This window comes from Podarcis tiliguerta (assembly GCF_965153285.1).
Source record: "Podarcis tiliguerta genome assembly, chromosome: 16".
In the NCBI taxonomy this organism is placed as follows: domain Eukaryota; kingdom Metazoa; phylum Chordata; class Lepidosauria; order Squamata; family Lacertidae; genus Podarcis; species Podarcis tiliguerta.
This window is the reverse complement of record NC_139549.1, coordinates 4517081-4544698: the sequence shown is the minus strand read 5'-3', so window position 1 is coordinate 4544698 and position 27618 is coordinate 4517081. Positions and strand designations below refer to the sequence as shown.

General features: G+C 49.8%; 2 protein-coding genes across 9 annotated transcripts; one reads left to right on the top strand and one right to left on the bottom strand.

The window, feature by feature from the left end:
• The first annotated feature begins 23 nt into the window (after positions 1–23).
• Positions 24–13105, top strand: LOC310666145 (uncharacterized protein). 8 transcript variants are annotated; one of them, XM_083416802.1, is made up of 8 exons: positions 24–124; positions 4681–4778; positions 4881–5057; positions 5811–5960; positions 7101–7223; positions 8346–8456; positions 10976–11093; positions 12613–13105. In XM_083416802.1, the coding sequence occupies exons 3-8, from the start codon at positions 4992–4994 to the stop codon at positions 12645–12647; spliced, it is 603 nt and encodes a 200-aa protein (XP_083272928.1). In that variant the 5' UTR covers positions 24–124; positions 4681–4778; positions 4881–4991; the 3' UTR covers positions 12648–13105. The 8 variants fall into 8 exon arrangements, with proteins under 8 accessions (XP_083272928.1, XP_083272922.1, XP_083272924.1 ...); XM_083416795.1 differs by lacking the exon at positions 24–124 and adding an exon at positions 1182–1366; XM_083416796.1 differs by having other exon boundaries at positions 4681–5057.
• A 2304-nt stretch (positions 13106–15409) lies between these two features.
• On the bottom strand, positions 15410–24529 carry PSMD4 (proteasome 26S subunit ubiquitin receptor, non-ATPase 4). Its single transcript, XM_083416721.1, has 10 exons — positions 24362–24529; positions 22571–22711; positions 21423–21537; positions 20221–20307; positions 20015–20083; positions 19704–19919; positions 18830–18938; positions 17993–18124; positions 16602–16669; positions 15410–15846 (listed from the first exon to the last, which is right to left on the bottom strand). Exons 1-10 carry the CDS (start codon positions 24385–24387, stop codon positions 15679–15681), a joined length of 1131 nt encoding a protein of 376 aa, XP_083272847.1. The 5' UTR covers positions 24388–24529; the 3' UTR covers positions 15410–15678.
• Between the last annotated feature and the right edge of the window lie 3089 nt (positions 24530–27618).

Here is a 27618-nt window from a genome sequence, read left to right as displayed (position 1 = left end):
GGCTAGGGCAGCTTGCCACTCAGCTGGGCGCCAAACAAGCCTTTCTATTGGCTGCGAGCCCTCAGGAAGGCTGGGCTTTAATTTCATTCGCTGGACACCTGAGGGAATACAGAAACGGCAGCAGGTGCCTATTTGCTGAGGCGGCGCGTCTCAGACAAGAACCTCCTATTAGTATTCAGCAGGGGAGATGGGCGGGGCTTGCAGGGGGAGGGAACTAGCGCCTCACGCTCCACCATTCTAATTGGCTGTCCTTCGTGCCTCTTAAAACGAACAAACTAACCACCAGCGCTTAGGCTTATTGGGGGAAATCCGTGTCATTCAAATGAGTTGCTCCCGCCTGAGGCCTCTCACCTCATTTTCCTATTGGTAGGCTACTACATGGAAGGCGGGCCGTATTATTGCCATTCAAAATAATAATTGAGCCCTCTAAGAGCCGCACGCGTGAAGGAACGCCGAAGATCTGAGTGGCGATTGGCCAAAGCAAACGTCCGTCCAAACACTCCTCGCGGGCGGGAGAACGAAGGGAAAGCAACCGTGCCGCAAGGGATTCTGGGATAGTGGCCTTTAAATGGAGTCGCGCAAAGGAGTCTGGGAGGGGGGAGGGGAAAGTGGCCCAAAGGTTTGTGAGCAAAGCTTTGGGGGGGTGGCGCAAGGGATTCTGGGTAATAATGGACAATTTGAACACAGGACCTAACAAATTGATTTTTTTAACATCTGGATCAAACCTTCCAGCTTTGGTCTTGCAGCTTCACAACTGCAAGCTCCATTGATATTAATATTAATTAATGGTATTACAACTTAATTTCTAAATTGTTTTTAATAATGTTTCGGGTGGCGCTGTGGGTTAAACCACAGAGCCTAGGACTTGCCGATCGCAAGGTCGGTGGTTCGAATCCCCGCAATGGAATGAGCTCCTGTTGCTCGGTCCCCGCTCCTGCCAACCTAGCAATTCGAAAGCACGTCAAAGTGCAAGTAGATAAATAGGTACCACTCCGGCAGGAAGGTAAACGGCGTTTCCGTGCGCTGCTCTGCTTCGCCAGAAGCGGCTTAGTCCTGCTGGCCACATGACCCAGAAGCTGTACGCCGGCTCCCTCGGCCAATAAAGCGAGATGAGCGCCGCAACCCCAGAGTCGGCCACGACTGGACCTAATGGTCAGGGGTCCCTTTACCTTTAACAAGTTTGGTAGGGACACCTGCAACCTGGAATGTGTTGCTGAGTTATAACTCCCAGGGGTCAGCATGGCCAGCCCCCGGTGGGAGTTGTATCGCAGCAACAATGGAAGCGCCTAGGGTCCTTGCCTGTTGTCTTTGTCCATGGAGTTTTCTTGGCAGGGATACTGGAGTGGCTTGCCGGTTCCTGCTCCAGGTGGATCACGTTTGGTCAAAACTCCACTATGATGACCTGTCCATCTTGGGTGGCCCTGCACGGCATAGCTCATAGCTTCTCTGAGTTATTCAAGCCCCTTCGCCACGGCAAGGCAGTGATCCATGAAAAAAAGCAGAGACATCACCTTGCCAACAAAGGTCTGTATAGTGAAAGCTCTGGTTTTCCCAGTAGTGGTGTATGGAAGTGAGAGCTGGACCATAAAGAAGGCTGATCGCCGAATAATTGTTGCTTTTGAATTCTGGTGCTGGAGGAGACTCTGGAGAGTCCCATGGACTGCAATAAGATCAAACCGATTCATTCTGAAGGAAATCAGCCCTGAGTGCTCCCTGGAAGGAAAGATCCTGAAGCTGAGGCTCCAGTACTTTGGCCACCGCATGAGAAGAGAAGACTCCCTGGAAAAGACCCTGATGCTGGGAGAAGGGGATGACAGGGGACAAGATGGTGGGACAGTGTTCTCGAAGCTACCAGCATGAGTTTGACCAAACTGCGGGAAGCAGTGGAAGACAGGAGTGCCTGGCATGCTCTGGTCCAGGGGGTCACAAAGAGGGGGACACGACTAAACGACTAAACAGCAAGAACTACAGGATCCTCACCTAGGGAACTTTCCAAAGAGGAATATGTCAGGAAGAGCCTCTGACCGGGTATGCTCTGAACATTTAAAGCACCCTCCCCCAGAAACCTGGGAATGGTAGTTGACAGAGCTACAATACTCAGCACAATTCTAGTCCTCATGGTTCTGTGGTAAACAAAATCTTCCCTTATGGGGGACACTAAGAACCCTTATAGAGTCCTTTGTAGGTTTTCCATCGCTAGGAGAAAATAACAGAGGCCAACCAGATAATATTGAGAAGCAAAGCTGCTAGTAAGCCTGATCTTTATTGATCTGTTGCAACAGGGTGCTCGCCTCACACGCAGGAAAGGAGGAGGACCCCGAACAAAGGTGTGCCTGCCCTTATATAGACATTTTAAATTCCCTGCCCTGGAGCTCAAGACCACCCCTCCATACATCATACATACATCACCGAAGGGGTGTAACCCAATACACCCCCCCCAAACATCATACATACATCACAGAAAAGGTGGTCTACAACAGAAATTTGAATGTTGTTTTTCCTGTCAGGTTATCTGATGATGCCTTATCTGATTGCCTTTCTTGGTAGTCTGGCCATTTCTTTGAGATGGTGATTTCCCAATTCCTGAGACAATGGGAAGGTTCCCTCGCCCCCTCCCTCCTTGCAGAGAAAACATTTGGTCAGTTGGGGAGTCAAAATGGTTTCAGGACGGTCTTCCTGTGCTGCTCCAGACATGTGGTCCACATATCTATGCATATGCTTGGTTGGTACATTTGTGAACGTTTATTACGGTATATATAAAACACCTTAAAATTTTTATTTCAATTCTGATATAGGAAGCTTCTGAGTCAGACCACTAGTGGTCCGTGTACCTCGGCTCAAGACAGTGACCAACAAGTTAAAGCATGCAGCGTCCTCAAGGCCTCCCCGTCGCCTTTCCTCCGAGCCTGGGAGTCATTGTCCTTTGTCCTCCCACCTTGCCAAGGGGAGCCAAGTGATTTTCATCTCCCGCCGTCCACTTCTCCATCGCTGCCCTCTCGCTGCGACTGGAGTGCACCAGCTTGTAAACAATCTTGCTTTTATGTGCCTCCGAAATCAGTCTCTTTCCACCCCGCCGCCCTCCCCGAGAGCCAAGGCCTTTCGTTTGGATGTTTTCCGAGCCGATCGAGTGATGCGGCGGTTTCTCCCGAAAACAGGGCCCCGTCTGTGCCTCGGTCCGCTCCGTTTTCAACAGCGAGGTTATCACGGGGAGCCTCGGCCTCTCTTTCAAAAGGGCCTTTTCTTCCCGGCATGTCAGGTGGTGGAACCTGAGAGAGTCGGCCGCAAGCCAGAAAGCTTTTGGCTGGAGGAACGAAGTCTCCTTTCCTCGGTCACCCCCACTTCTGCCGCCCCTCAGAGGGCTCCTGGAATAAAGGCTTGACTATCCTTTAAAGTGTAGATCAGAACATCCGCAAAACACGAGGTTGCCATCTTTTATTGCGTGCTTTTGAACGACAGCCGGGGGGGGGGGGGAGAGAGAAAGGGAAATTTAGCAGGAGGTCAGATCCTGCTGAATGTAAGGATTGGGGGGGAGAGGCTTCACCAGATGAATATCGGCCTGTTACACGGCAGCCATGCTGGGGAGGAAGCTGCAGTAGCTGCAATTCCGCCTGCCACTTTATTGAAGATAATTTCTTTTTAAAAACAGCACAACAATCTGTGCTCTTGAAGTAAGAAGCAAAGAATTGTAGCGTTGGAAGGGGTCCCCAAGAGGTCATCCAGCCCAACCCCCTGCAATGCCTCTTGCTTGCCTGGATGAGGGATGGAGGGGTGTGTGTATGTGTGTACTCAAACAGAGGAAACATATAGACAGACTGCCTTACGCTGAGTCGGACCATTGGGGTCCATCTAGTTCAGTATTGTCCTCACTGGCTGGCAGCAGCTTTCCAGGGTTTGGGGCAAGGGGGTTGTCCAAGCCCCAACTCGAGACGTCAGAGATCAAACCAGGGGTGTTCTGCATGCAAAGCAAGTGATCTGCCACAGAGGTAGGTATACAGCCGTCCCCTTCAAAATAGGCTTCAGATTCTCGTCCTCACGGTTAAAGGTCTGTTTGCAGTATTGCACTCTACACTTGTAGGGATGCGGGTGATGCTGTGGGTTAAACCACAGACCCTATGACTTGCCGATCAGAAGGTCGGCAGTTCGAATCCCCGCAACGGGGTGAGATCCCGTTGCTCAGTCCCTGTTCCTGCCAACCTAGCAGTTTGAAAGCACGTCAAAGTGCAAGTAGATAAATAGGTACCACTCCGGCGGGAAGGTAAACGGCGTTTCCGTGCGCTGCTGTGGTTCGGCAGAAGCGGCTTAGGCATGCTGGCCACATGACCCAGAAGCTGTATGCCGGCTCCCTCGGCCAATAAAGAGAGATGAGCGCCGCAACCCCAGAGTCGGTCAATACTGGACCTAATGGTCAGGGGTCCCTTTACCTTTACTTTACACTAGAGTCCAAGCAAGGAATGGAAAAAGAAGCGTGTCTATCAGGGTATGAGCAGAGTTCACCCACTTTCTCACTAGGGGATTGGGTATCCCAGACGTAAACTACGATGAAGGTTCATGTCAAATGCTTGTCCTACTCAGAACACACCCATTGAAATTAAGGGAAGTTGCCGGGGTTGGTCTAGATGTCCCTCGGGGTTCCCCTCTAGCTCTAGAATTCTGTGACTAACTTAGATCCATTGATTTCAGGGCGTCTCCTCCCGCTTTGCCTGGATGCAACCCTCAGCCTACAAGCGGAAACAGAGCCAGCCCTATGGAAAAGGCCTTTGCACCTTGCTGGCCAGCAGGTATTTGGGGGCAGGAGGCGGGGAGGGGCGGCAAAAAATTATTCAGTGCCCCCATGAGAGCTTGGAGCTGGGATGTGGACAGAAGGGGCTATTGTTTGGCAGGGCCGTGTGCCAGGCAGCCGAGACTTTATAAGAGCTTCCCGCTGGCATCTCACACGCCTACGAAGAAGCCCAAGTCTGGATCCGTTCAGCCCTCCCGTTGGGGAAGAGAAAATGGTGAGCGAGGACAAGAACCCTGAATCGTGGCCGGCGGGGCTGCACCTCAAGAGCCCACCCTACGTAAGTAGTTCACTTTAGAAGTGGGGGAGGGGAGGAGGCCACCTTATTTTTTAAACCCCCATTGGGTCTCCCGTTCCTTTAACCGCTGCTCAACAGGCAGGAGTCCATCAGGGAAAGCTCTTTCCAGCCTTGTGTGGTTGCCGTGTGCAGTGGCGGGGAGAGTAGCTGCGCCGGTGGGATTTCTGCCTGCTGCCCTGCTAGGGGGTGGGGGTTGAAACGCCCAGTGTGGGAATGCCTACGGTTATCGACCTGCCAATTTTTTGTTATCTTTGGGGCTCGGTTCTCCAGCGCGACAAGAGCACCCTTAAGCATGTGCAGAGTGCAAATGCGGAAACAGGCTGAAATTTTAGAAAATTATTAGCAATAATGTGGTGAAGGAGTACGGAAAATTTGAAGGTTAAAAATGAAGAACTAAAAATATAACATTAAGATAAAGATAAGACAGAGGGAAGGGATTTGCTGAATAAATATTTGATTTGGAATACAGAGAGGGGAGGAGAAGTCTGGGAAACAAGCAAATGTAAGAAATATTATGAAAATGGAACTGTTTTTATCTGTTTTTCTTTTTATTTTTGTATTTTTCTTTTTCTTCTTCTATGTGAAACTCTTAATAAAATATTATATATAAAAAAAGAGATTTTAGAAAAGGGATTTCAGGTGCTGCTAGATGCCATCACCCCCTCTTTCTTTCTTTCTTTCTTTCTTTCTCTCTTTCTCTCTCTCTCCTCACCCCCTTCCCCAATTTTTGTTCAGACTCTCCACTCCAGCCTTGAGCTGGCAGAGCCTCCCGTCGCCTCGAACCGCAAACTGGTGATTCTGATGGTGGGCGCTGTCTCAGCCCTCAGCATCAGCATCGTGGGCGTCCTGCTGGCCACCTACCTCGGGCGGGCGGACTGCGTCCAGGTACGATACGATAATCTTTATTGTCATTCTCCCATACAGAACAACAAAATTGAAAAAATGTACATCAGACATTCAAAAACCAACAAGCCTGCTATCCCAGCCTGGTTAACCCCCTAAAAATACCCCATAATTAAATACAATACAGTGGTACCTCAGGTTACAGACGCTTCAGGTTACAGACTCCGCTAACCCAGAAATAGTACCTCGGGTTAAGAACAGAAATCGCACAGCGGCAGCAGGAGGCCCCATTAGCTAAAGTGGTGCTTCAGGTTAAGAACAGTTTCAGGTTAAGAACAGACCTCCAGAACTACTGTATTTTTCACTCTATAAGGTGCACCAGACCACAAGACGCACCTAGTTTTTGGAGGAGGAAAACAAGAAAAAAAATATTCTGAATCTCAGAAGCCAGAACAGCAAGAGGGATCGCTGCACGGTGAAAGCAGCGATCCCTCTTGCTGTTCTGGCTTCTGGGATAGCTGCGCAGCCTGCGTTCGCTCCATAAGACGCACACACATTTCCCCTTACTTTTTAGGAGGGGAAAGTGAGTCTTATAGAGCAAAAAATACAGTAATTAAGTTCGTAACCAGAGGTACCACTGTAGACTACCTTACACTGCATTTAAAACCAAAATTGCCTTTGGATAGAAACTGTTTCTCAGGCGGCTAGTCCTAGTCTTTATAACCCTGGACCTTCTTCCAGAAGGCAGAAGCTGAAAGAGATCGTTTCCGGGATGCGCACTATCCTGCGCTATCTCTGCAGCTTTCTTATGGCACCTGGAAGCATAGATGTGATCCAAGGTGGGAAGAGTGCACCCAATTATTCTCACCGCAGTCTTTACAACCCTGGACAGCATTGTTTTTCCCCTGACCGTGCGGCTCCCAAACCACACGCTCAGACCATAGGTTAATACACTCTCAACAGTACAGTGGTAGAATGCCATCAACAGGTCCTTTGAGAGATTATTACGGAGGACAGGGGATGATGGAGACAGCGCCTGCCTTCTGCCTGGTGGAAGTCCTGGTGGCTTGAATCCAGCACGTTCTGCCTTCCGCCACTGCAGAAGTCTTGGGCAGCCAGATCCAGCACCTTTGGCCAGGGCTGCCGCATTTCAATCTTTCCCCCCGCTTCCTTTCTCGGCAGAGAGACGCCTTCAGCTTCCTCCCTCCCCAAGTCAACGTCCAAAACGAAGCGTCTCTCTTGCTGGCGCTCAGCGAACTGGGCGAACAAGGCGTGGCTCCAGGGATCACCTGCGACTTGAGAAACGTGAGTCACAGAATCGGCAGTAGGGCCAGAATTCGTGTCACAAGAGGCGATGGGGACAGTCTTGCTGTTTTTTTCCCTCCCAATGGGGTCTCCTTAAGTTGTCCAGTACAGTGGTACCTCGCAAGACGAATGGCTCGCAAGACGAAAAACTCGCAAGACGAAAGAGGTTTTTTGTTTTTTGAGTTGCTTCGCAAGACGAATTTCCCTATGGGCTTGCTTCGCAAGACGAAAACGTCTTGCGCCTTTTTCTTAAAACCGTCAATGCATTCCTATGGGAAACCGTGCTTCGCAAGACGAAACATTCACAAGAAGAAAAAACTCACAGAACGAATTAATTTCGTCTTGCGAGGCACCACTGTAGTGCCTTAGTGGTCACTGAACTGCACTAAGGTGGATTTAAGAACATAGGAAGCTGCTTTGATTCAGACCAGTGGTGGATCTATCTACAGCGACTGACAGCAGCTGCCCAGGGCTTCAGGTAGGGAGGTTTTCCTGGAGATACTGGCGATTGGACCGGGAACCTTTGCATGCCAAGCAGAGATGCCAGCTCTTTCACTGAGCTACTGCCATTCCCCTATGTGTGTGTGTGTGTGTGTGTGTGTGTGAGTGAGAGAGAGAGAGAGAGAGAGAGAGAAAGTATTGTCTTGGCAAGCGACTTTACAAGGTCTCTCTAGTTTAAAGGTATCCAAAGTGCATTAGAGTTGATTAAACCACACTGAGGTTCTCTTAAGAGCATGGGAGTGTCTCTTTTATTTATTTGAAATGTATAGCCTACGTTAATGTAACACAATTAAAAAGAGAGAGCTGAGAATACAAATAACCTTTGCAAAATGGATCGGAAATAGCCAGTGGCGTAGCGTGGGTTGTCAGCACCCGGGGCAAGGCAAGTAATTTGCGCCCCCTAACCCGTGGATTTGCACCCCCTAACCCTAACCCCCAGATGTTGCGCCCGGTGCGGCCGGCCCCCCCCCTGCACCCCCCACGCTACGCCACTGGAGATAGCCAGCTGAACTACCTGAGTGCTGTAAAATCAGACCTGGGGACAGGAGGGAGTGTGGGGTTTGGGGCTTGGGGGCCTCCTCTACAAGATGCTACCTCTCTGCTCCCTCTCTCCCCCCACAGCACTTGATGGTGTACCACGGCCAGCCAGAAGGGTGTGTGGCCCGAAAGATGGAGGTGTCCGAACCGCTACCCTCCTGCCAGGAACTGGAGGCGTACTTCCAAGCTGTCTTGGTGAGGATCGGCAGGTGTCCTGGGGGTGGTTTTAGGCACATGGGGAGTGTGGCTTGGAGTTCCGGCCCTTGCCTTGAAAGCAAAGCAAGATCCTAGTCCTCAATGTTTTGAGGACAGGGCTGATTTGAACAAGAACAGAGGGAGCTGCCTTATAGCAAAGGTCCATCTTGGGAAACTGAACCCAGGACCGTCTCTTTTCGAGGCATCGGCTCTGTCGCTGAGCTGCGGCCCTTTCCTTAAAAGTAATTCTAAGATTCCGGTCCTCATGGTTTTGAAAGAAACGCTGACATATAATTAAATGCAGCATCTCAAAACAAAACAATCATGGGTTGTCCCCCTGCCTTTGAACTGTTCTTTTAGACATAATTAATGCAAACATGATCAGTAGTGGTTCATTATTTTATACGTAAATGCATTTTTTACTTTATACATTTTTATCCATATCCAAACTTGTTTAATAATAATTCAGTAATAGCTGATCTCTGGTTTTATGTATACAGTTTTAACTGTACGGTTTTATGTGTTACTGCTGGAAACTGCTCTGATTCCCCCCCCCCCCTTGAACAAATACCAGTATACAACTGGTATTGTATATAAACCAACAAATGATACCAGCCGACTGAAATTCATATGGTTAAAAGCGATTTAACAGCACAAACCCTGTGCATATTTGCTCTGAAGTAAGCCCCACTTATTCAAAGGTTTTTACTCTCAGGTAAATAGGCCTAGCTGGGGTTGCAGGCTTAGAGCTGTTTCATCCCACAACAGGCTGCAGTTTAACTAATATAGCTGCCAACTAAGAGAGTCAGAAAAAGGGGGGGCACTCATCCTTCAAGGTGTATTTTGGGTTGGGGATCTGAAGAGTCTTGCTTCCAGCTTCAAGACATGTGGACTGGGGTCTACTTCTTCAGATGCATGAAGTACAGTGGTGCCCCGCAAGACGAATGCCACGCAAGACGGAAAACCCGCTAGACAAAAGGGTTTTCCGTTTTGGAGGTGTCCTCGCCCCCCCACTTACGCAGGGATATACGTTCCGAGCCCCCCACGCACAGGAATCTCAACAAAGACTCAATGAATGGTCGAGTTGGAAGGGACCACGAAGAGCATCCAGTCCAACCCCCTGGAGAACAGACAGAGTGGCTCAGGCAACCCAGCCAGATGGATGGCACAGAAATTAAGATATTTCTATTACAGTGGTGCCCCGCAAGACGAATGCCTCGCAAGACGGAAAACCCGCTAGACGAAAGGGTTTTCCGTTTTGGGGGTGCTTCGCAGGACGAATTTCTCTATGGGCTTGCTTCGCAAGACGAAAATGTCTTGCGATTCCTGGGGGTTTTTTTCCGCTCCCCACCCCCTTTTTCTAAGGCACTAAGCTGCTAATAGCCTTTTAGCAGCTAATCCGCTAATCCCTTAAGCCTTTAATAGCCGCTAATAGCAGCTAAACCGCTAATCCGCTAATAGGGTTGCTTCGCAAGACGAAAAAACCGCTAGACAAAGAGACTCACAGAACGGATTCTTTTCATCTTGCGAGGCACCTCTGTATCATCTTGAGTTGCAAATATAACACCCATAGGCGCTCAGAGGGCTGGTTGTGGCTGTGAAGTTAGAAGGAAGTTTGCAGCAAGTTTAAGGACAAGTATACCTAACCGAGTTACGTAGCTAGGTTGGAGCAGCTAAACCAAAACGGTCAAAAAACACTAAAGTCAATAAGCAGGGAGTTCCAGAGATTGGTGCTAAAAGACTGAGTGTGTGTGTGAATACAGCAGCAGCAAGGATTATGTGTGTACAGAAATGGAAGGAGGAGAGAAAACACACCCAGAGGAAGAATGGTTGGTGAAAATCTTGGAATACGCAGAGATGGCAAAATTGACGGCACTGATAAAAGATACAAATGTAGAATGTTTTAAAGAAGACTGATGGGACGCAGGTGGCGCTGTGGGTTAAACCACAGAGCCTAGGACTTGCCGATCAGAAGGTTGGCAGTTCGAATCCCCGCGACGGGGTGAGCTCCTGTTGCTCGGTCCCTGCTCCTGCCAACCTAGCAATTCGAAAGCACGTCACATTGCAAGTAGATAAATAGGTACCACTCCTGCGGGAAGGTAATGGTGTTTCCGTGCGCTGCTCTGGTTCGCCAGAAGCGGCTTAGTCCTGCTGGCCACAGGACCCGGAAGCTGTACGCCGGCTCCCTCGGCCAATAAAGAGATGAGCGCCGCAACCCCAGAGTCGGCCACGACTGGACCTAATGGTCAGGGGTCCCTTTACCTTTTTAAAGAAGACTGAAAACCATTTCAAGTTTTTATAAAAAGTTACCGTACTTCCCGTATGTGAAGACCACAGCTGGGATTGAAGTGTAAGAAAACAGCAGAATGTATTAGGAAACACATTAGAAATTCGACAAGATGGAACCTTAAAATGCAATTGTATGTAACTTCAGTTATACCGAGAGCATGAAGCGAAAACACTTTATGTAGCAGTTGTCAAACCTGCTTTTCCCGGCTCTGTTTCTTGCCCTGTTGCAGAAAAATGCCACGCTGGGGATCACCTCGGAGGTGCAGATCGTGGGGACCGCATCGCTGGGCAGCCTCACCACCCTGCTGTGTAGCAACAAGCCCACCTACCTGGTCAACAGTTTTGCACGTAAGTAGGGTGGAAAGGGTGGGACGCGGGTGACGCTGTGGGTTAAACCACAGAGCCTAGGACTTGCCGATCAGAAGGTCGGTGGTTCGAATCCCTGTGATTGGGTGAGCTCCCGTTGCTCGGTCCCTGCTCCTGCCAACCTAGCAGTTCGAAAGCATGTCGAAGTGCAAGTAGATCAATAGGTACCACTCTGGCGGGAAGGTAAATGGCGTTTCTGTGCACTGCTCTGGTTCGCCAGAAGCGGCATAGTCATGCTGGCCACATGACCCGGAAGCTGTACGCCGGCTCCCTCGGCCAGTAAAGCGAGATGAGCGCCGCAACCCCAGAGTCGGTCACGACTGGACCTAATGTTCAGGGGTCCCTTTACCTTTACCTAGGGTGGAAAGCTGCCGCTGGAGTGGACTGTACAGACCGTACCTCTGTCGGGGGGGGGGGGGGAGACAGAGAGAGGTTTGGATATCTGATTTAGGAGGGGGAAGCAAGATTTGAACTATAAGTTCCAGCAGCAGCAGCAACCCTGGCCATGGGGCCAATGCTTGCTAGGGCTGATGGGAGTTGTAGTTCGGCAACAGCTGGAAGGACGAAGGTTCCCCAAAACAGCGGTTCTCAACCTGTGGGTCCCCAGATGTTGTTGGACTACAACTCCCATCATCCCTGAGCTCTGGCCTTGCTAGCTAGGGGTGATGGGAGTTGTAGTTCAACAACATCTGAGGACCCACAGGTTGAGAAAAGCTGGTAGCGATACCCAGATCTCTCTCTCAATACAAATCCGACCAATGTAGTTTGTAAAATGCCAAATTTTGGACACTGCCAAAAGTTTCTCTAGTCCAAGGCGGGCTAATGCCTGGTTTGGGGAGCCGGTTTGCACATACACACCCAAAAGAATTTGGATCAAGATTTATTTTTTTAAAAATGATTAAAGTAGGCGCACACAAAAGCCTTTTGGCATTAAAGGCGACCTTTGGTTGGAAAAGGGAGAGCTTACATCACAAGAACCCTTTGGCAGAACGGGGAATTGTTGTTGTTTAGTCGTTTCCGCCTCTTCGTGACCCCCTGGACCAGAGCACGCCAGGCACTCCTGTCTTCCACTGCCTCCCGCAGTTTGGTCAAACTCATGCTGGTAGCTTCGAGAACACTGTCCCACCACCTCGTCCTCTGTCGTCCCCTTCTCCTTGTGCCCTCCATCTTTCCCAACATCAGGGTCTTTCCCAGGGAGTCTTCTCTTCTCATGAGGTGGCCAAAGGATTGGAGCCTCGGCTTCAGGATCTGTCCTTCCAGTGAGCACTCAGGGCTGATTTCCTTCAGAATGGAGAGGTTTGATCTTCTTGCAGTCCATGGGACTCTCAAGAGTCTCCTCCAGCACCAGAATGCAAAAGCATCAATTCTTCGGCGATCAGCCTTCTTTATGGTCCAGTTTGCATTGCACAAAAACACAACAGGGGATGCATTTCCTGATAGACAGGACTTGTTGAGCCCACCTCTTCTTTAAAAATATTTTATTTCCCCCATTTCTTTGCAGCTTCTCCAAGGCACACCATGAGCAGACTTGCTTAAAAGAAGTCGGGAAGTTGTGCAGACCAGCAATCAACATCTCCTCTTGCCTCCTCCCTGCAAAACCCCAAGACAAAGGACCTCGGCTGAACCTGTCACTATTGATTTCCCCCATATAGGAAAGTATGTGGGGAGGGGGCCAAGACCCTGTTTCACTGCAGCTCAAGTTTGTATGTGATTCCCCCCTCTCCCTGCAACTCCTTGTCATAACCAAATCATTAGCAATAACAAGAAGAATGATAAAAAACCTGAAAGGGTGTTTGTGTGTCCGTTTCACGCTAGAGTGTTTTGAAAAGGCGAACTCTGGGAGCAGCGTTGGGACAATGCAGACACAATTCTGCACTGGCACAGACCGCGATATTAAATTTCCTGAGAATCTGAGCAAAATGCAACACAAGATAGCTCAGCCTCCCTTATTCAGTGTGGCATGTGCCCTCTGGTGGGAGAAAGGGTCATTGCATCACACATTAAATGTACATTTCCCTCTCTCACAAACCAGGGTTCCTGGCTTACACTAAAGATTCCAAGATATTATATATAATAATAAAGGTAAAGGTACCCCTGACCGTACGGGCAGTCTTGACAGACTCTAGGGTTGTGCGCCCATCTCACTCTAGAGGCCGGGAGCCAGCGCTGTCAGCAGACACTTCCGGGTCACGTGGCCAGCGTGACAAGCTGCATCTGGCGAGCCAGCACAGCACACGGAACGCCGTTTACCTTCCCGCTGGTAAGCGGTCCCTATTTATCTACTTGCACTTAAGGGTGCTTTCGAACTGCTAGGTGGGCAGGAGCTGGGACCGAACGACGGGAGCTCACCCCGCCGCGGGGATTCGAACCGCCGACCATGCGGTCGGCAAGTCCTAGGCGTTGAGGTTTTACCCACAGCGCCACCCGCGTCCCTATTATATATAATAAGTTTATGCAAATGTCTCCTGAGGCTAAGATTCTGGGGTACTCAAGTTCCCTGGAGCACTGACTTATCCTGGTTAGTTTCTGGAGTGCTCTAGGAAGTTCCGACCAAATTTTTTGCACTCTACTCACTGCACAAACCAGGAATGCGGACTTACGCTCTGCTCAGTTTCAAAACAAGGCAACTTCAGACATGGGTTATGAGGCTGGCTTGTTTAACTAACCACTCAGATGTGAAACACGATTCCTGCCAGGGCCCTCTGCAACAGAGTAAGTCGGCTTTCTATGAAAGGGAAGCTGATCTTAGGTTCCACTTGCCCTCTGGCTTCGCAGGACCTTGAACCCTTGGCTTTGCCCCTGCTCAGCTAGAATGTGGCATCCTTGCATTGGCAGCTGGTACCTGTGGGGTCAAAGGAAGCTGCCCATCTCCTTAAAATAAGATTCTAGTTAAATAGGAATGAAAGCAGCTAACATTTGGGGCTCAACACTTTTTTAAAAAAGAGGGGAAAGAGGGATTTTTCTTGGAGAGTGACTCAGTCATTTAAAAGCACCAGACGGCAAAATTCAATTTTTCAGACCGCATTATATAAATTTGATACTGGCTGCTGGGAAGTATTTGCTGGGAAGGAGTTTATGAACCCATCCATGGCTATGGTAGACATTCAGCCATAAGGACTAATAGGCCTCAGCTCCCATCAAGTCATGTAATCCAAATCCATCCAAACTGATGGTCAATCTCCACTTTTTGTAACGAGGTTCGTAGTTGAATGGTCTAGAATTGTAAGCCTTCAGGTAAAGGTAAAGGGACCCCTGACCATTAGGTCCAGTCGTGACCGACTCTGGGGTTATGGCTCTCATCTCACTTTACCGCCATTTACCTTCCTGCCAGAGTGGTACCTATTTATCTACTTGCACTTTGACGTGCTTTCGAACTGCTAGGTTGGCAGCAGCAGGGACCGAGCAACGGGAGCTCACCCCGTGGCGGGGATTCGAACCGCCGACCTTCTGATCGGCAAGTCCTAGGCTCTGTGGTTTAACCCACAGCGCCACCCACGTCCCAAGCCTTCAGGGACTGACCTATTCTCCATGTACGCAAGACAGTCTGGAAGCCTCTTTGGCTGAAGAGAGTGATGCAAATACACACAAAAACTGCAAGCCCCATGAAAAACTCCACAACTCGACCACATCTTTATATAAATCTATCACACAGAATACACTCGGGATGCTGTCTGTGGTTCGAATCACCTCGCCTCAAAAACGATACTGTAGAGCTCTTAAAGGTCCAGAAAGGGGCCACTGGAATGATCTAGGGGAGTGGAGTGACCCCCCCATGAGGAAGGTTTGTGGCCTTTGAAAGAAAGGGCAGGACAGAGGAGACGCAACAGATTCAAAGTGTGGCCAAAGCGGAGAGAAGCCTTTCTCTCTCACAGTGCTAGCTGTCAAACCGAGTCAAAAGGCAGACGATTCAGGATGCGCAAAAGGAGGTCCTTCGAACACCTGACGCGTCGCAGCTTTGGGGAAGGTGTTCCAACCCATAATAAGCCCACCTGCTTCCTAGTTTCCCCTTTTTGTCATGGGTGCGAAAGCCTTGCGTCTGTTGAAACCAGAATCTTGAGTTCTCTGTCCCGCCGGCAGCTGGAAGTTTTCCGGCGGCCACAGCACGATCGCAAACGTGTCTCTCAACCTATTTGCGCCGATTTCACGGCAGGGAAACGAAGGTGCCTGCACACAGGGAGGGGGACGGCGCCGTTTTGTCGGAAAGGAAAGGGAGGTTAGGAGATCAGCCGCTCGCGTTCTGACATGCACAAACCACAGTTTAATGGAAGCGGGCGGTGGAAAAAACACAACGCCGCAAAGAAAATTTAAGGTTTTTATTACCCCCTAAACCGCAACCCAAAAAAGAAGAGAAGTTCTACCCACCCACCGCCACCCACCCTGACCCATAATAACCTGGTGACTCTCCCCGCCTCTCCCCAACTAGCCCGGAGGGAAGATTACGGACACTGATGGCTAGAAGGCTAGGTGACCTGGGGCATGCAGAGCCAGCGATGCTCTTGACTGCGTAACGGGGCCGAGGAGAGTTGGGGCGCCCCTGAGGGCCCGTGGCCCGCCCCTCCTCCCCGCATCATTTCTTCTCCTCCTCTTTCTTGTCTTTGTTCTCCTTGGAGGCCTGCGAGGCCAGGGAGCCCATGGCGTTGCGAATGGCCTCGTTGTTGGGGTCGACTCCCGGCAGGTTCTCCAGGACGCTCTGCAGGAACTCGGGGTCCTGCATCACATCGTAGTCGTCCTCTTCCTGGACGTCCGTGAAACAGGTAAAAATCAGATTGGAGAGAATTTAAGGATTACTTGCATAAATATTGTAATATAAATAATTAGAAGTCACTCGAAAGCACCAAATAGGCCTAGGATTAAAATAGGATTTAACTGCAAGTAAGCTGGATTTAGAACAGTAAGAAAAGAGAATAGGATAGTTAATGGATGGAAATAATTTTAGACTAAGAATGATATTAGAGAACTGTTACATGCAGCTACAATGAAATTCAGAAGAGAGGGATCTGAGTAAATCAATTAACAATGTAAGAGAGATTGGGTTTTCAAGGGATATGTGTTTAAGATTTCTTTTTTAGTAATGTGTCTTCTCTTGTGTGTTTTCACCCCCTTTTCTCTCTGTTGTATTTTATTATAATTATGGAAAATTTAATTTAAAAAAATGGGGGGGGGGGGAGAGAAACAGATAAAAATCAGCATCAGAGGCACTGCCACCTTTCTGACCTGCCCTCCACCGGTAGGTCTCAAGGTGGGTCACAATGGCCCTTGCAAGAGATTTAGTGGTACTCTGGATACAGCTTATAGCAGAAAAGATGGTGGGCAACTCTGTAGGCAGGAGAGCCCAACCTCCACCAACGAGGTGCCCTTCTAGACTACAACTCAGTGCTAACTGGGGGGGGGGGGGGGAGTTGTAGTTCAGGTCCAGAGGGTGCTGGGTTGGCAGAGGCTGCTCTGAGCAAGTGGACAGAGGGGGCAGAGAGAGGATCTGCGGCCACTGACCTTTGTCGGTTCTGACGTGTCCATATCAGTGCTGATATCCACCTCGGCCAACTCACCTTGTCCAAACTCTAAGAGGAGAGAAAACATGCACAGTTTAACAACCTCTTCTCTGCTACAACCAAAGCCCATAGGTGGGTTTCAAATGCCAACCAGATTAATGAAGAGACAATCACGGAGGCTTAAAGCAGGGGTGTCCAAACTTTTTTCAAAGAGGGCCAGATTTGATGCAGTGAACATATTTTTGACCCTTTTTTCGGACTGAAGTTGTTGAGCATTTTTTCAAGATTGAAGCTGTTGAGCTTTTTTCCCGGATTTTACCCCAGGAAATAAACTGCCATGGGGGCTGGACTTTGGACATGCCTGGCTTAAAGGGAGGGAAGAGATTCAGTCTCCTTGCGGCCCACCCCGAAAACACACGGTTTTTATCTCTATTATTTCAGGGTGGGGAACTTCTGGCCCTCCTAATGATCCTATCATGTCTGAACACTGGCCGTACTCCATTCCCCTCTCAACACTTCAAGCTGTTCCCCCAAACTTCGTAACCAATTCACATTTTAAGGGAAGCTTTTAATATTTGATGGATTACTGTATTTTAATATTTTGTTGGAAGCCGCTCAGAGTGGCTGGGAAAGCCCAGTCAGATGGGCGGGGTATAAATAATAAATTTATTATTATTATTATTACAGTGGTGCCCCGCAAGACGAATGCCTCGCAAGACGGAAAACCCGCTAGACGAAAGGGTTTTCCGTTTTGGAGGTGCTTCACAAAACGAATTTGCTATGGGCTTGCTTCGCAATGTCTTGCGAGTTCCTGCGATTTTTTTCCACTCCCCACCCCCTTTTTCTAAGGCACTAAGCTGCTAATAGCCTTTTAGCAGCTAATCCGCTAATCCCTTAAGCCTTTAATAGCCGCTAAACTGCTAATAGTGCTAATCCGCTAATGGGCTTGCTTCGCAAGACGAAAAAACCGCTAGACGAAGAGACTCATGGAACGGATTCTTTTCGTCTTGCGAGGCACCACTGTATTACCTGAATTAAAATGGGTTTCAGCCTTCACCCTTTATTTTTACTGTCTGCAAGAGAAATTGTTCCCCTCCTCCTGGGATGCTGCTGCTACCTGCCTCCCATGTTCCTGCATGAGATGAGGCTGGAACACTTAATTCATGCCGAGTTGGAACGGGCACGGTCCTCTGCGGCCGATACTTCTCTTCTGGGCACAACTGAGAGAGACTGTTCTAGTGTTTTGGACGAGGAGGGGAATAATCCTGACAATACAAAGGGCAAATGCTCAAGCTGCCCCCGGAGGCCTTCTCAGCAGTTGCCCTGCCCCACTGGCAAAGGTGGTGTTCCTGATCCGAAGGCTACGCTGGGTGCTCCTCGCCTGCAACTCACCGGCTCCTTGGAGAGACATCTGCATGGCGTAGGCAATCTGTTCTTCCTCGGTCATGGTGCTGAGGTCGGGCAGGCCAGCTCGGCCAAATTCCTGTTGGCCTATGGTCATCTTGAGCAGGGCGTCGTCTGAATCTAGAGCACAAGGAAGCACGAGGGCCCACGTTTGAGGCAAGACGATTCAGTGCCAGATCGTACTGCAAGAGATCTTACCCTCTGGAGCAGGAGGAAACAAGCTTGCTCCCTCTTCCATGTGACAGCCCTTCAAATATTGGCTACCCCATCTCCTCTCTGTTTCCTCTTTTCCAAGCTACACACGCCCAACTCCCTCAACCGTTCCTCATCAGGCTTGCTACCCAGACGACTGATCATCGTGGTTGCATAGCTGTCAACTTTTCCCTTCTCTTGCAAGGAATCCTATTTGGAATAAGGGAATTTCCCTTTAAAAAAAGGGGAAAGTTGACAGCTATGCTTGGTTGTCCTGGTCTGCACAGCCTCCATCTTGCCTAAATGAAAAACTCGGATTCTTTTCCAACCCTCTAGCACAGGGATGAACCTGGAAGGGACTTGATTCCAAGCTGACTGAAAAATCCACACTCTGGCTTCCCCCTTCTTAAAAATGTAGAAACTCAGCCTAGCCGCTCCACATATCTAAACATCAGCCCCATAAGGGACCGTAGCTTGGATATGGGGCAGGGGTTCCCCAAAGCTGGCCATTTACAGCCTGTCTTTCTGTACACGGCCTCCGAGGTGGTTCAGAGTTATTTGACTTGACTGGGAGGAAAGGAGAGTCGGGTCACTTCGCCTCCCGATTCCCCCGGCTCAAACCCCTTTTCTTACCATCCGCACCGGAGGTTGGGATCCCGGCTTCTGCGGCAGACGCTGCCGCAGCCCTGCGAGCTTCCTCTTCCTGCCTCTGCCGCTGCTCCTCCATGGATACCCGGAGTGCCTGGGAGGAAAAACAAAACAAACAAACAAAGGTGTTCAAATGAGACACAGGGGCTGCTAAACCAAGGAGTGTATCCCAAACATAGCACAGAACAGCTAACACACACATCAAAGCACGCCCCCAAAAAGGTATCCCAAGAACTGCAGTTTCTAAAGGGTGCTGGGAACTGTAGCTCTGCAAGGGGCAAGCTGCAGTTCCCAAACTTCTTATGGGGTAGGTGGGTGGAGAAATGTGTTTAGACAAGCTGATGTACAGACAGGTATAATGTTGGTGTGTGTTTTAATCAGTTTCTTGCTTACTGCTGTTAGATATTTTCTGAATGTTTTAAAGAGTTGGTTAACCCAACCCTGTTTTTCCTGATAATTTCATTGAAGAAAAACCATCCCAAAGTACTTTACAATCAGGTGGCGTATAAATTTTATGGACATAAGTAATAGAAACATGTTCCCATCGTTCCGCCCGGACACTGAGGTCCAGCGCTGAGGGCCTTCTGGCGGTTCCCTCGCTGTGAGAAGTTACAGGGAACCAGGCAGAGGGCCTTCTTGGTGGTGGCGCCCACCCTGTGGAACGCCCTCGCATCAGATGTCCACCAGACTTTTAGAAGACATCTGAAGGCAGCCCTGTTTAGGGAAGCTTTTAATGTTTGGTGGACTATTGTATTTTAATATTTTGTTGGAAGCCGCCCAGGGTGGCTGGGGAAACCCAGCCAGATGGGCGGGGTATAAATAATAAATTATTATTGTTATTATTATTTGTGGTGCTTACCAGAGCCAGTTCTGGGTCGGCGCTGGGGTCCACGCCAAACTCGAAGTCACTTGCCCCCAGGCCCAGCATTGCTCCTCCCTCTCCAGCGAGGATCGGGGAGCTGATGAGAGCATCAGCCAGGCTCGGCCCGGGGGGCACTGTCACCAGGTGAGAGCCCGTCCCATCTTTGCCGTTCAAGGTGTTGATGAAGGCCGTCAGCTTGTCGGTGTTGGCTTCCTGCGGGCGGGAAGGAGAGGTCAGGGGCCGAACCAGGAGTTGCAGGCAACTTAATGCAACAACAACAAGCCACGGGCTCAGAGAGGGCCTCTCACCTCTTCTCCAAAGTTGATGATGTCCACGTTCACTTTCTCCTTCTTCAGCCGCTTGGCCAGTTTCACGAGCTGCGAGGAGAGAAGATCCATTAGAGGCGCAGAGCAAGGAGGGAGCACCAGGAACGGGAGAGGCTTCCCGGAAAACCAGGTGCTTTGAAAATGAGATGAGTTCCTCCCCCGACACCCAGCTCCAGGTACACACTCACGTCTTTCTCATTATCCTCTACAGGGCTCCCCACAAAGGCAATGATCCGCATCTTGTGGTTCTTGCCCTGGCGATGTTTCAAAGCCAGCTGGAACAGAAGCAGCCGTGTTACATGGAGAGAGGGGAGGCCCCTCTGCCCAGCCTGTCTCCTCCCATCCCTGGGTTTGAGCGAACCCTTTATTTCACCTCTCCCATACCACTGCCAGTCAGTAGATAGACAATATCTATCTGGATAGGCCTATGATCTGACTCATTAGAAGGCAACTTCCGATTTAAATCATCCGTATGTTCAGAACCATGAGGACTGGAATCTTGCTTTAAGGGAAGGGCTGTAGCTCCTTGATCAGAGCTTTGCATACAGAAATCCACAGGTTTAATCTGTGAGATCTCCAGGAAGGACTCCCTGCCTGAAACCTCAGAGAGTCCCTGCCAATCGGTGTAGTCGATACTGAGCATATCTTAAAGTTTTAAGTGTCTGTATGCTTATCACATTTATAAATTTTAAATTTATTGTTGTACATTGTTTTAACTGTTTGTTTTCTTTCTGGGATTGTACCCCCAAGTGTGTTTTATAAGCTGGTCTCTGACCGTAATAAATTATCTATCTATCTATCTATCTATCTATCTATCTATCTATCTATCTATCTAATGGACCAATGGTCTGACTCAATGTAAGGCAACTTCGCTGTCAATGTGTCTTTCTCTGTTGTGTATGACTTCAGGCGTAAGGCAGGCGAGTGAGGCTTGGTCAACACAGCTCCACAGGCCAAATGGAAGAAGAGTTTGGACTTGATATCCCGCCTTATCACTACCTGAAGGAGTCTCAAAGCGACTAACAATCTCCTTTCCCTTCCTCCCCCACAACAAACACTCTGTGAGGTGAGTGGGGCTGAGAGACCTTAGAGAAGTGTGACTAGCCCAAGGTCACCCAGCAGCTGCATGTGGAGAACCGGAGATGCGAACTCCAGATTATGAGTCCACTGCTCTTAACCACTACACCACACTGGAGAGGTCTGACAGCCTGGGGGCTCCTCACCCTCTGTTCTCCTGCAAGCACTAACCCCGCTTCTCACTTGCCCAACTTAGCATGGGGCTGTTTCAGATTCCTTTCCTCTCCACTGGCCCCGAAAGGATGATAATCTTTAGTTTAATATCTCAATTGATGGCTGCCATCGGGGGGAAAGAAGAGAAGTTGCAACTTACATGAGCAACTCGGATCCCTGTGCAGAAGGTGATCTTCCCTTTGGGCTGGACCGAGTGCAGCTTAGACAGGATGCGGCCTGTGTCGGGGGTCAGGGTGGTCAACACCTCACAGTTACTGAAACAGGCAAATACAGACATGGACAGGTTGAGGATTAGGGTGTCAGAAAGGGAAAAAGGCAGAGAGGTGGGGGTGCAATGACCTATAGCGGATCATGATCCGGCCTAACATGCTAAACAAAAGAACATTAGAAGAGCCCTATAGCTGTTTTTTGAATTCTGGTGCTGGAGGAGACCCTTGAGAGTCCCATGGACTGCAAGAAGATCAAACTGATCCATTGTGAAGGAAATCAGCCCTGAGTGCTCACTGGAAGGACAGATCCTGAAGCTGAGGCTCCAAGACTTTGGCCACCTCAGGAGAAGAGAAGACTCCCTGGAAAAGACCCTGATGTTGGAAAAGATGGAGGGCACAAGGAGAAGGGGACGACGGAGGACGAGATGGTGGGACAGTGTTCTCGAAGCTACCAGCATGAGTTTGACCAAACTGCGGGAGGCAGTGGAAGACAGGAGGGCCTGGCGTGCTCTGGTCCATGGGATCACGAAGAGGCGGACACGACTAAACGACTAAACAACATAAGCTGTTTAGGCCAATGATTCACTGTTAATCAACTAAGACCCTAAAGGCAGAAGGGGAGGCCTCCTTGGTACTGTTCCCATTGGGGGCTGCCTGGCTGGCACTGACCTATGGTGACAGGGCCTATTTGATGGTGGGTTGCCATTTGTGAAATGCCATAGTGAAGGGTGTTTTCTATCCCCCATTACTGACTTTCAAGAGGAATCTGAAAACATCCCTGTTCAGCCAGGCATTTGATGGCTGAAAGGCACTGTCCCTAGCAATTCTGACATCACAGGATACGAGAATATTTTCAACCGTAACTGAATTTAGTAAGCTTCCAAAAAAGGTAAAAAAAAGTTTCATTTTGACTACATTTGGTGCCCTAGGCTCCTTCAGAAGGAAGGGAGGGGGCACATTAGATAAATAAATACTTGAGCATCCTGTTCTCCCATTGGTCAACCAGATGACCCAACGGGAAGCTGCTGATGTCTTCCTATCTTCTGATTTCCAATGGGGTGATTTGAGCGAAACCTACTTGGCTAAAGTGATGAGGCCCACGTTGTTCTCGGGGTTACTGCGGGTCTTCGAATGGCAGACGATGTTGACTGCATCTTGCTGGGCCTGGAGACGGGTCGGTAAGAAGTCCCCGTTCCTCATGTACTCGCTGTTGTCGACGCTGCACCGGGCAAAGGGAGATCAGAATGAGCAACAAATTGAAAATTTTAAAATAAAGTATCACTAGACCTTTTCTATCAAAAATTACACGAAACGTTAGGACAACAAACACGAAACAAAAGCAGAAAGAGTTGTATTGGGCATGAAATTAAGGGGCATGACTCACACAGACTGTCCCCTTCTTCAACACTCTTCTGCAGGCTCCACTCAATCCTACTTCACTCCCAGAGACTCCCATCAAGGGGATGTTTCCCCATCTTAGTGCCTTCCATTAAACTCTCCCCTCACAGATAATAAGGTAAAGGGACCCCTGACCATTAGGTCCAGTCGTGGCCGACTCTGGGGTTGTGGCGCTCATCTCGCTTTATTGGCCGAGGGAGACGGCGTACAGCTTCCGGGTCATGTGGCCAGCAGGACTAAGCCACTTCTGGAGAACCAGAGCAACGCATAGAAACGCCGTTTACCTTCCCGCAGGAGTGGTACCTATTTATCTACTCGCACTCTGACATGCTTTTGAACTGCTAGGTTGGCAGGAGCAGGGACCGAGCAACGGGAGCTCACCCTGTTGCGGGGATTTGAACCACCAACCTTCTGATTGGCAAGTCCTAGGCTCTGTGGTTTAACCTACAGCGCCACCTGTGTCTCTCCACAGATAATAAATAATATTAATAATAATTTATTATTTAGACCCCACCCATCTGGCTCGGCTTCCCCAGCTACTCTGGGCGGCTTTCAACAAAATATTAAAATACAATAGTCTGTCAAACATTGAAAGCTTCCCTAAACAGGGCTGCCTTCAGATGTCTTCTAGAAGTCTGGTAGTTGTTCTTCTCTTTGACATCTGGTGGGAGGGTGTTCCACAGGGTGGGCGCCACCACCGAGAAGGCCCTCTGCCTGGTTCCTTGGCTTCTTGCAGTGAGGGAACCGCCAGAAGGCCCTCGGCGCTGGACCTCAGTGTCTGGGCAGAACGATGGGGGTGTCTGGGCAGAACAGAGACCCCCTTCCAACCCCCTCCCAACTTTCCCTCCCCCCCAATTCCCCTCAATTCAAATGCACCCCCACCCCTTCCTTAACAGTCGTCCCCCCCCCAATTCCCCACCCTCATAAATTTCTACCCCAAGCCACTAAGGGGATGCTGCCCCCATGTCAAATGAACCTCCCTTCTCAGGAGACACCCCTCATTTTCCACCCTCCAACTCACCCCAATTCTCCCCTTTCAAATGCACCTCCCCCTCCCCTCCTGAGCCCCCCCCCTTTCCATTCTCTTCTCCCCATGGAATCCCAGAATTCCCCCCAAGCCATGAAGGGGATGCTCCCCCCCAACACACCCATTCTCCCCATTGGCCTCCCCCCCCGACCTCAAACGCACCCCCTCCTCCCCCTTACCAGACCCCCTCAAGGAGACCCCCCTCGATTCTCCCTCCCATTTACCCCCCCCCAACTAAAGACCCCCTTCCCTCCCCCCAAAAAAATCCCCCCTATAATTCTCGCCCCACATAGGGTGTCCCCCCCCGCCTCACGTCACTCCAACTGTCTCTCCCCCTCCCCCCCCCCACAAAAATTTACCTCAGGCCCCATCATGACTCAGGGAAACCGGCCTCTGCCCCTCCCCCCCGCCAGCCCCTCCCCCCCCCCGCCTCCTCTTCCTCACCAGACCATCGTGCTTTCCAGCACCATCGCGGCCCCTTCCCAGTCCGGGCCCAGTAAGAGAAGGAGAAGGCGAAAGACAAGCGGCAGCCTCGGAGGCCTCTTCCTTCCCCTCTTCCTCTGCCTCACTCTGTCGGCCTCTCTCCCCTCGCTTCCTATTGGCGGCCCGTGGGGAGGGCCAATCAGAGGCGTCCTCCTTGGCAGGTCCTCGCGCGGAGGCCGACGGGAAATGTAGTCCTGCTGGTGGAGAGCGAGGCAGGCGGCCCAAGGCTCCGCCCCCGCCCTGCCTGGTCCTCGGGAGGAGGAAGAGGCGCAGGCGCAGTTGCACTCTCTGCCTGGCTGTTTAAATGAATGAAAATAAAACAGGGCCGCCTAGTGATTAGAGCAGTGGTGGATCTACGTTTGCGGGGGGTGGGCTGGGGCTTGATCTGTCATGGAGACCTCTTTGCAACCAGCAAGGAGGTCTGGGTAACCAATGGTACCTTCATCAATGGGGTTGCTCACGAGTTTACATTTTTGATATCCAAATTGTTTCATTTTTGGTATCCAAATTGTTGTTGTTAATAATAATACCCCTCCCATCTGGCTGGATTGCCCCAGTCACTGTGGGCAAACAACAACATATCTACTCAATCTACTGAGTTTCTACTGAAATGAGGCTGCATTTTAATGTTGCATTTTAATTTTGTTTTTAAGTTGTATTTCAATCGTTTTTATACCTGGTGTTAGCCCAGTCTTGGCTGGGGAGGGCGGGGTATAAATAAAATTTATTATTATCATCATCACCACCATCATCTAAAAAACATAATAAAAACATCAAGCATTAAAAGCTTCCAGGGAAGAGCCCCCGTTATGTCTTCCCTTCAGAGCTGTCTTCTAAATGTTGTGAAGTTCTTTATTTCCATGACATTTGAAGGGTGTTTCACAGGGCAGGGGCCCCAACCGAGAAGGTCCTGTTCTGCCTGGTCCCCTGTAACTTCACTTCCCACAGGCTGAACACTTAAGTACTTATTTTTAATTCCTCTCGTGGCTGGGGAAACTCAGTCAGATGGAAGGGGTATAAATAAATTATTATTATCATCATCAAAGGTCTTGACCTCTGTTTAAAAAAGGGAGGGGTAATCCATGAGCCACAGCAGAACAGCCAATTTACCACAACACTCCACCATTACAACATCTGTGCTACTGACTCTTAAGTCTTTGGGTTTGAAACATATATACCACAAAAAATTAGTTATGCATCATGCGACTGAAACTGGGTCTACTAGCCCCCAAAACTGTAAGCAATGTGGACTAAACTTACTTCTGGAGCTCCTATGCGATAAGGGGCCCCAAATACCATTCGTTTCATAACAGATCCATCCCTAGGTTAGAGCATCAGGCTAGGACCCGGGTTCAAATATTCCCACTCTTAAGCTCTCACTGGGGGTGAATGGGGTGGGGGGTGGTGTTCACTGCCTCCCAGGCTAACCTACTTCGCAGGGTTGTTGCAGGGATTAAATGAGTAGGGGGAGGAACCGTGTGGGCCACTCTGAACTTGGATAAAAAAGGTGGGATGCCTAAACGCAATAAAATAATTTAATTTATACACTGCCCTTCCACCGATCACAGGGAGGTTTACAGCATCAAAACACAAAATATCCTTTTTTCCTTCTACACACAGGCTCTGAAAAAATAGACCCAAGTTTTGTAACATGGGGGTGGGTACATATATGCATGTTTGCGTATTGTGCTTGTATAAATCCTTGGGTATGTAAACATTTATTTATGCCTCTATGTGTTTGTGTATCTGTTCTGTGTAAATGTAATTATCAATGATCAGGGGTTGAGCAGCAGAAAATCCCAGTTCCTGGAATCTCCTCTTACGTAGCTGCCAGTGTTGAAACCAAAATCATCTCATGGCCTTGCCGCCTTCATTTCAACACTACAATTTTTTGGTTGAGAAAAAATGCCTCTGCTACCATTACAGGCCAAGGTTGGAAAATCTTTTTGGCTCTATGGTTCAGATCCATCTTCCTTGTGGCAAAATCTGGTGGCTGGGTCAGCAGGGCCACCGACCTGTCAATCACCTGACATCACCATGACTTAGCCAAAGTGGAGGTATGGGTACATCCCAGAGTCAAGGCGGGATTTAACGGCGCCCTCCTGCCCATCAAATGACATCACGAGGGACATCAGCTGATGGACTTGAGTTGGAGGAAACAGCCTCAGGGGCCACAGGGACCCAGCAATCCTCTGATGTCGTCTTAAGAGCAGGGGTGGGGGATGCTTTCAGCTCGAGGGCCGCATTGCCTTCTAAGTAACCTCCTGAGGGCCAGAGGCAAAACTGGGCAGAGCCGCTAATGCAAATTTTATAGTAGGCTAGTTTTGAACCGGGACACGGGTGGCGCTGTGGTCTAAACCACAGAGCCTAGGACTTGCCGATCAGAAGGTCGGCGGTTCGAATCCCCGTGATGGTGTGAGCTCCCGTTGCTCAGTCCCTGCTCCTGCCAACCTAGCAGTTCGAAAGCACGTCAAAGTGCAAGTAGATAAATAGGTACCACTCCGGCGGGAAGGTAAACGGCATTTCCATGCGCTGCTCTGGTTCGCCAGAAGCGGCTTAGTCCTGCTGGCCACATGACCCGGAAGCTGTACGCCGGCTCCCTCGGCCAATATAGCGAGATGAGCACCGCAACCCCAGAGTCGGCCACCACTGGACCTAATGGTCAGGGGGTCCCTTTACCTTTACCTAGTTTTGAACCACGCCCCAATCTATCCTCTACCCACAAGCAAGAGACATAAACAGAGTTCGCGAAGCATGCAGGCTACTTAGCGGTTCAAAGCAGGACCCAAGAACAGTGTGGCTTGGGAAAAATTCAGATAGTGACACGGAGGGGATGTAAAGGACTAAATTCCTATTCCACTCTTCCTTCTCCTCCATGGAGTTCAGAGCTGCAGGCACAGGTCTCCAATCCTCGCCTCCTTTTACGCTTTACAACAACCTTGCAAGGTAGGCTGGGTTTCAGGCTGCAAGGCCACCTCTGTTTATGCTGAGACCAGGTTTATCCTGCAAGAAAACCTCCTGGATCTCTGCCCCTCAGAGCAAGGGATCCAATCCCAGGTAAGATAAGAGCCTCATCGGCGCCTTTCAGCGGCGGGGACACCCTACCCGTGAGTAAGGAGACGACCTCAGGGAGCAGGCAAGTGTAATGTGGGCATAAAAGAAATGCACACGATCCAAATCACAGCGATGCACAAATGTGGTGGCACAGGCGGACGCTC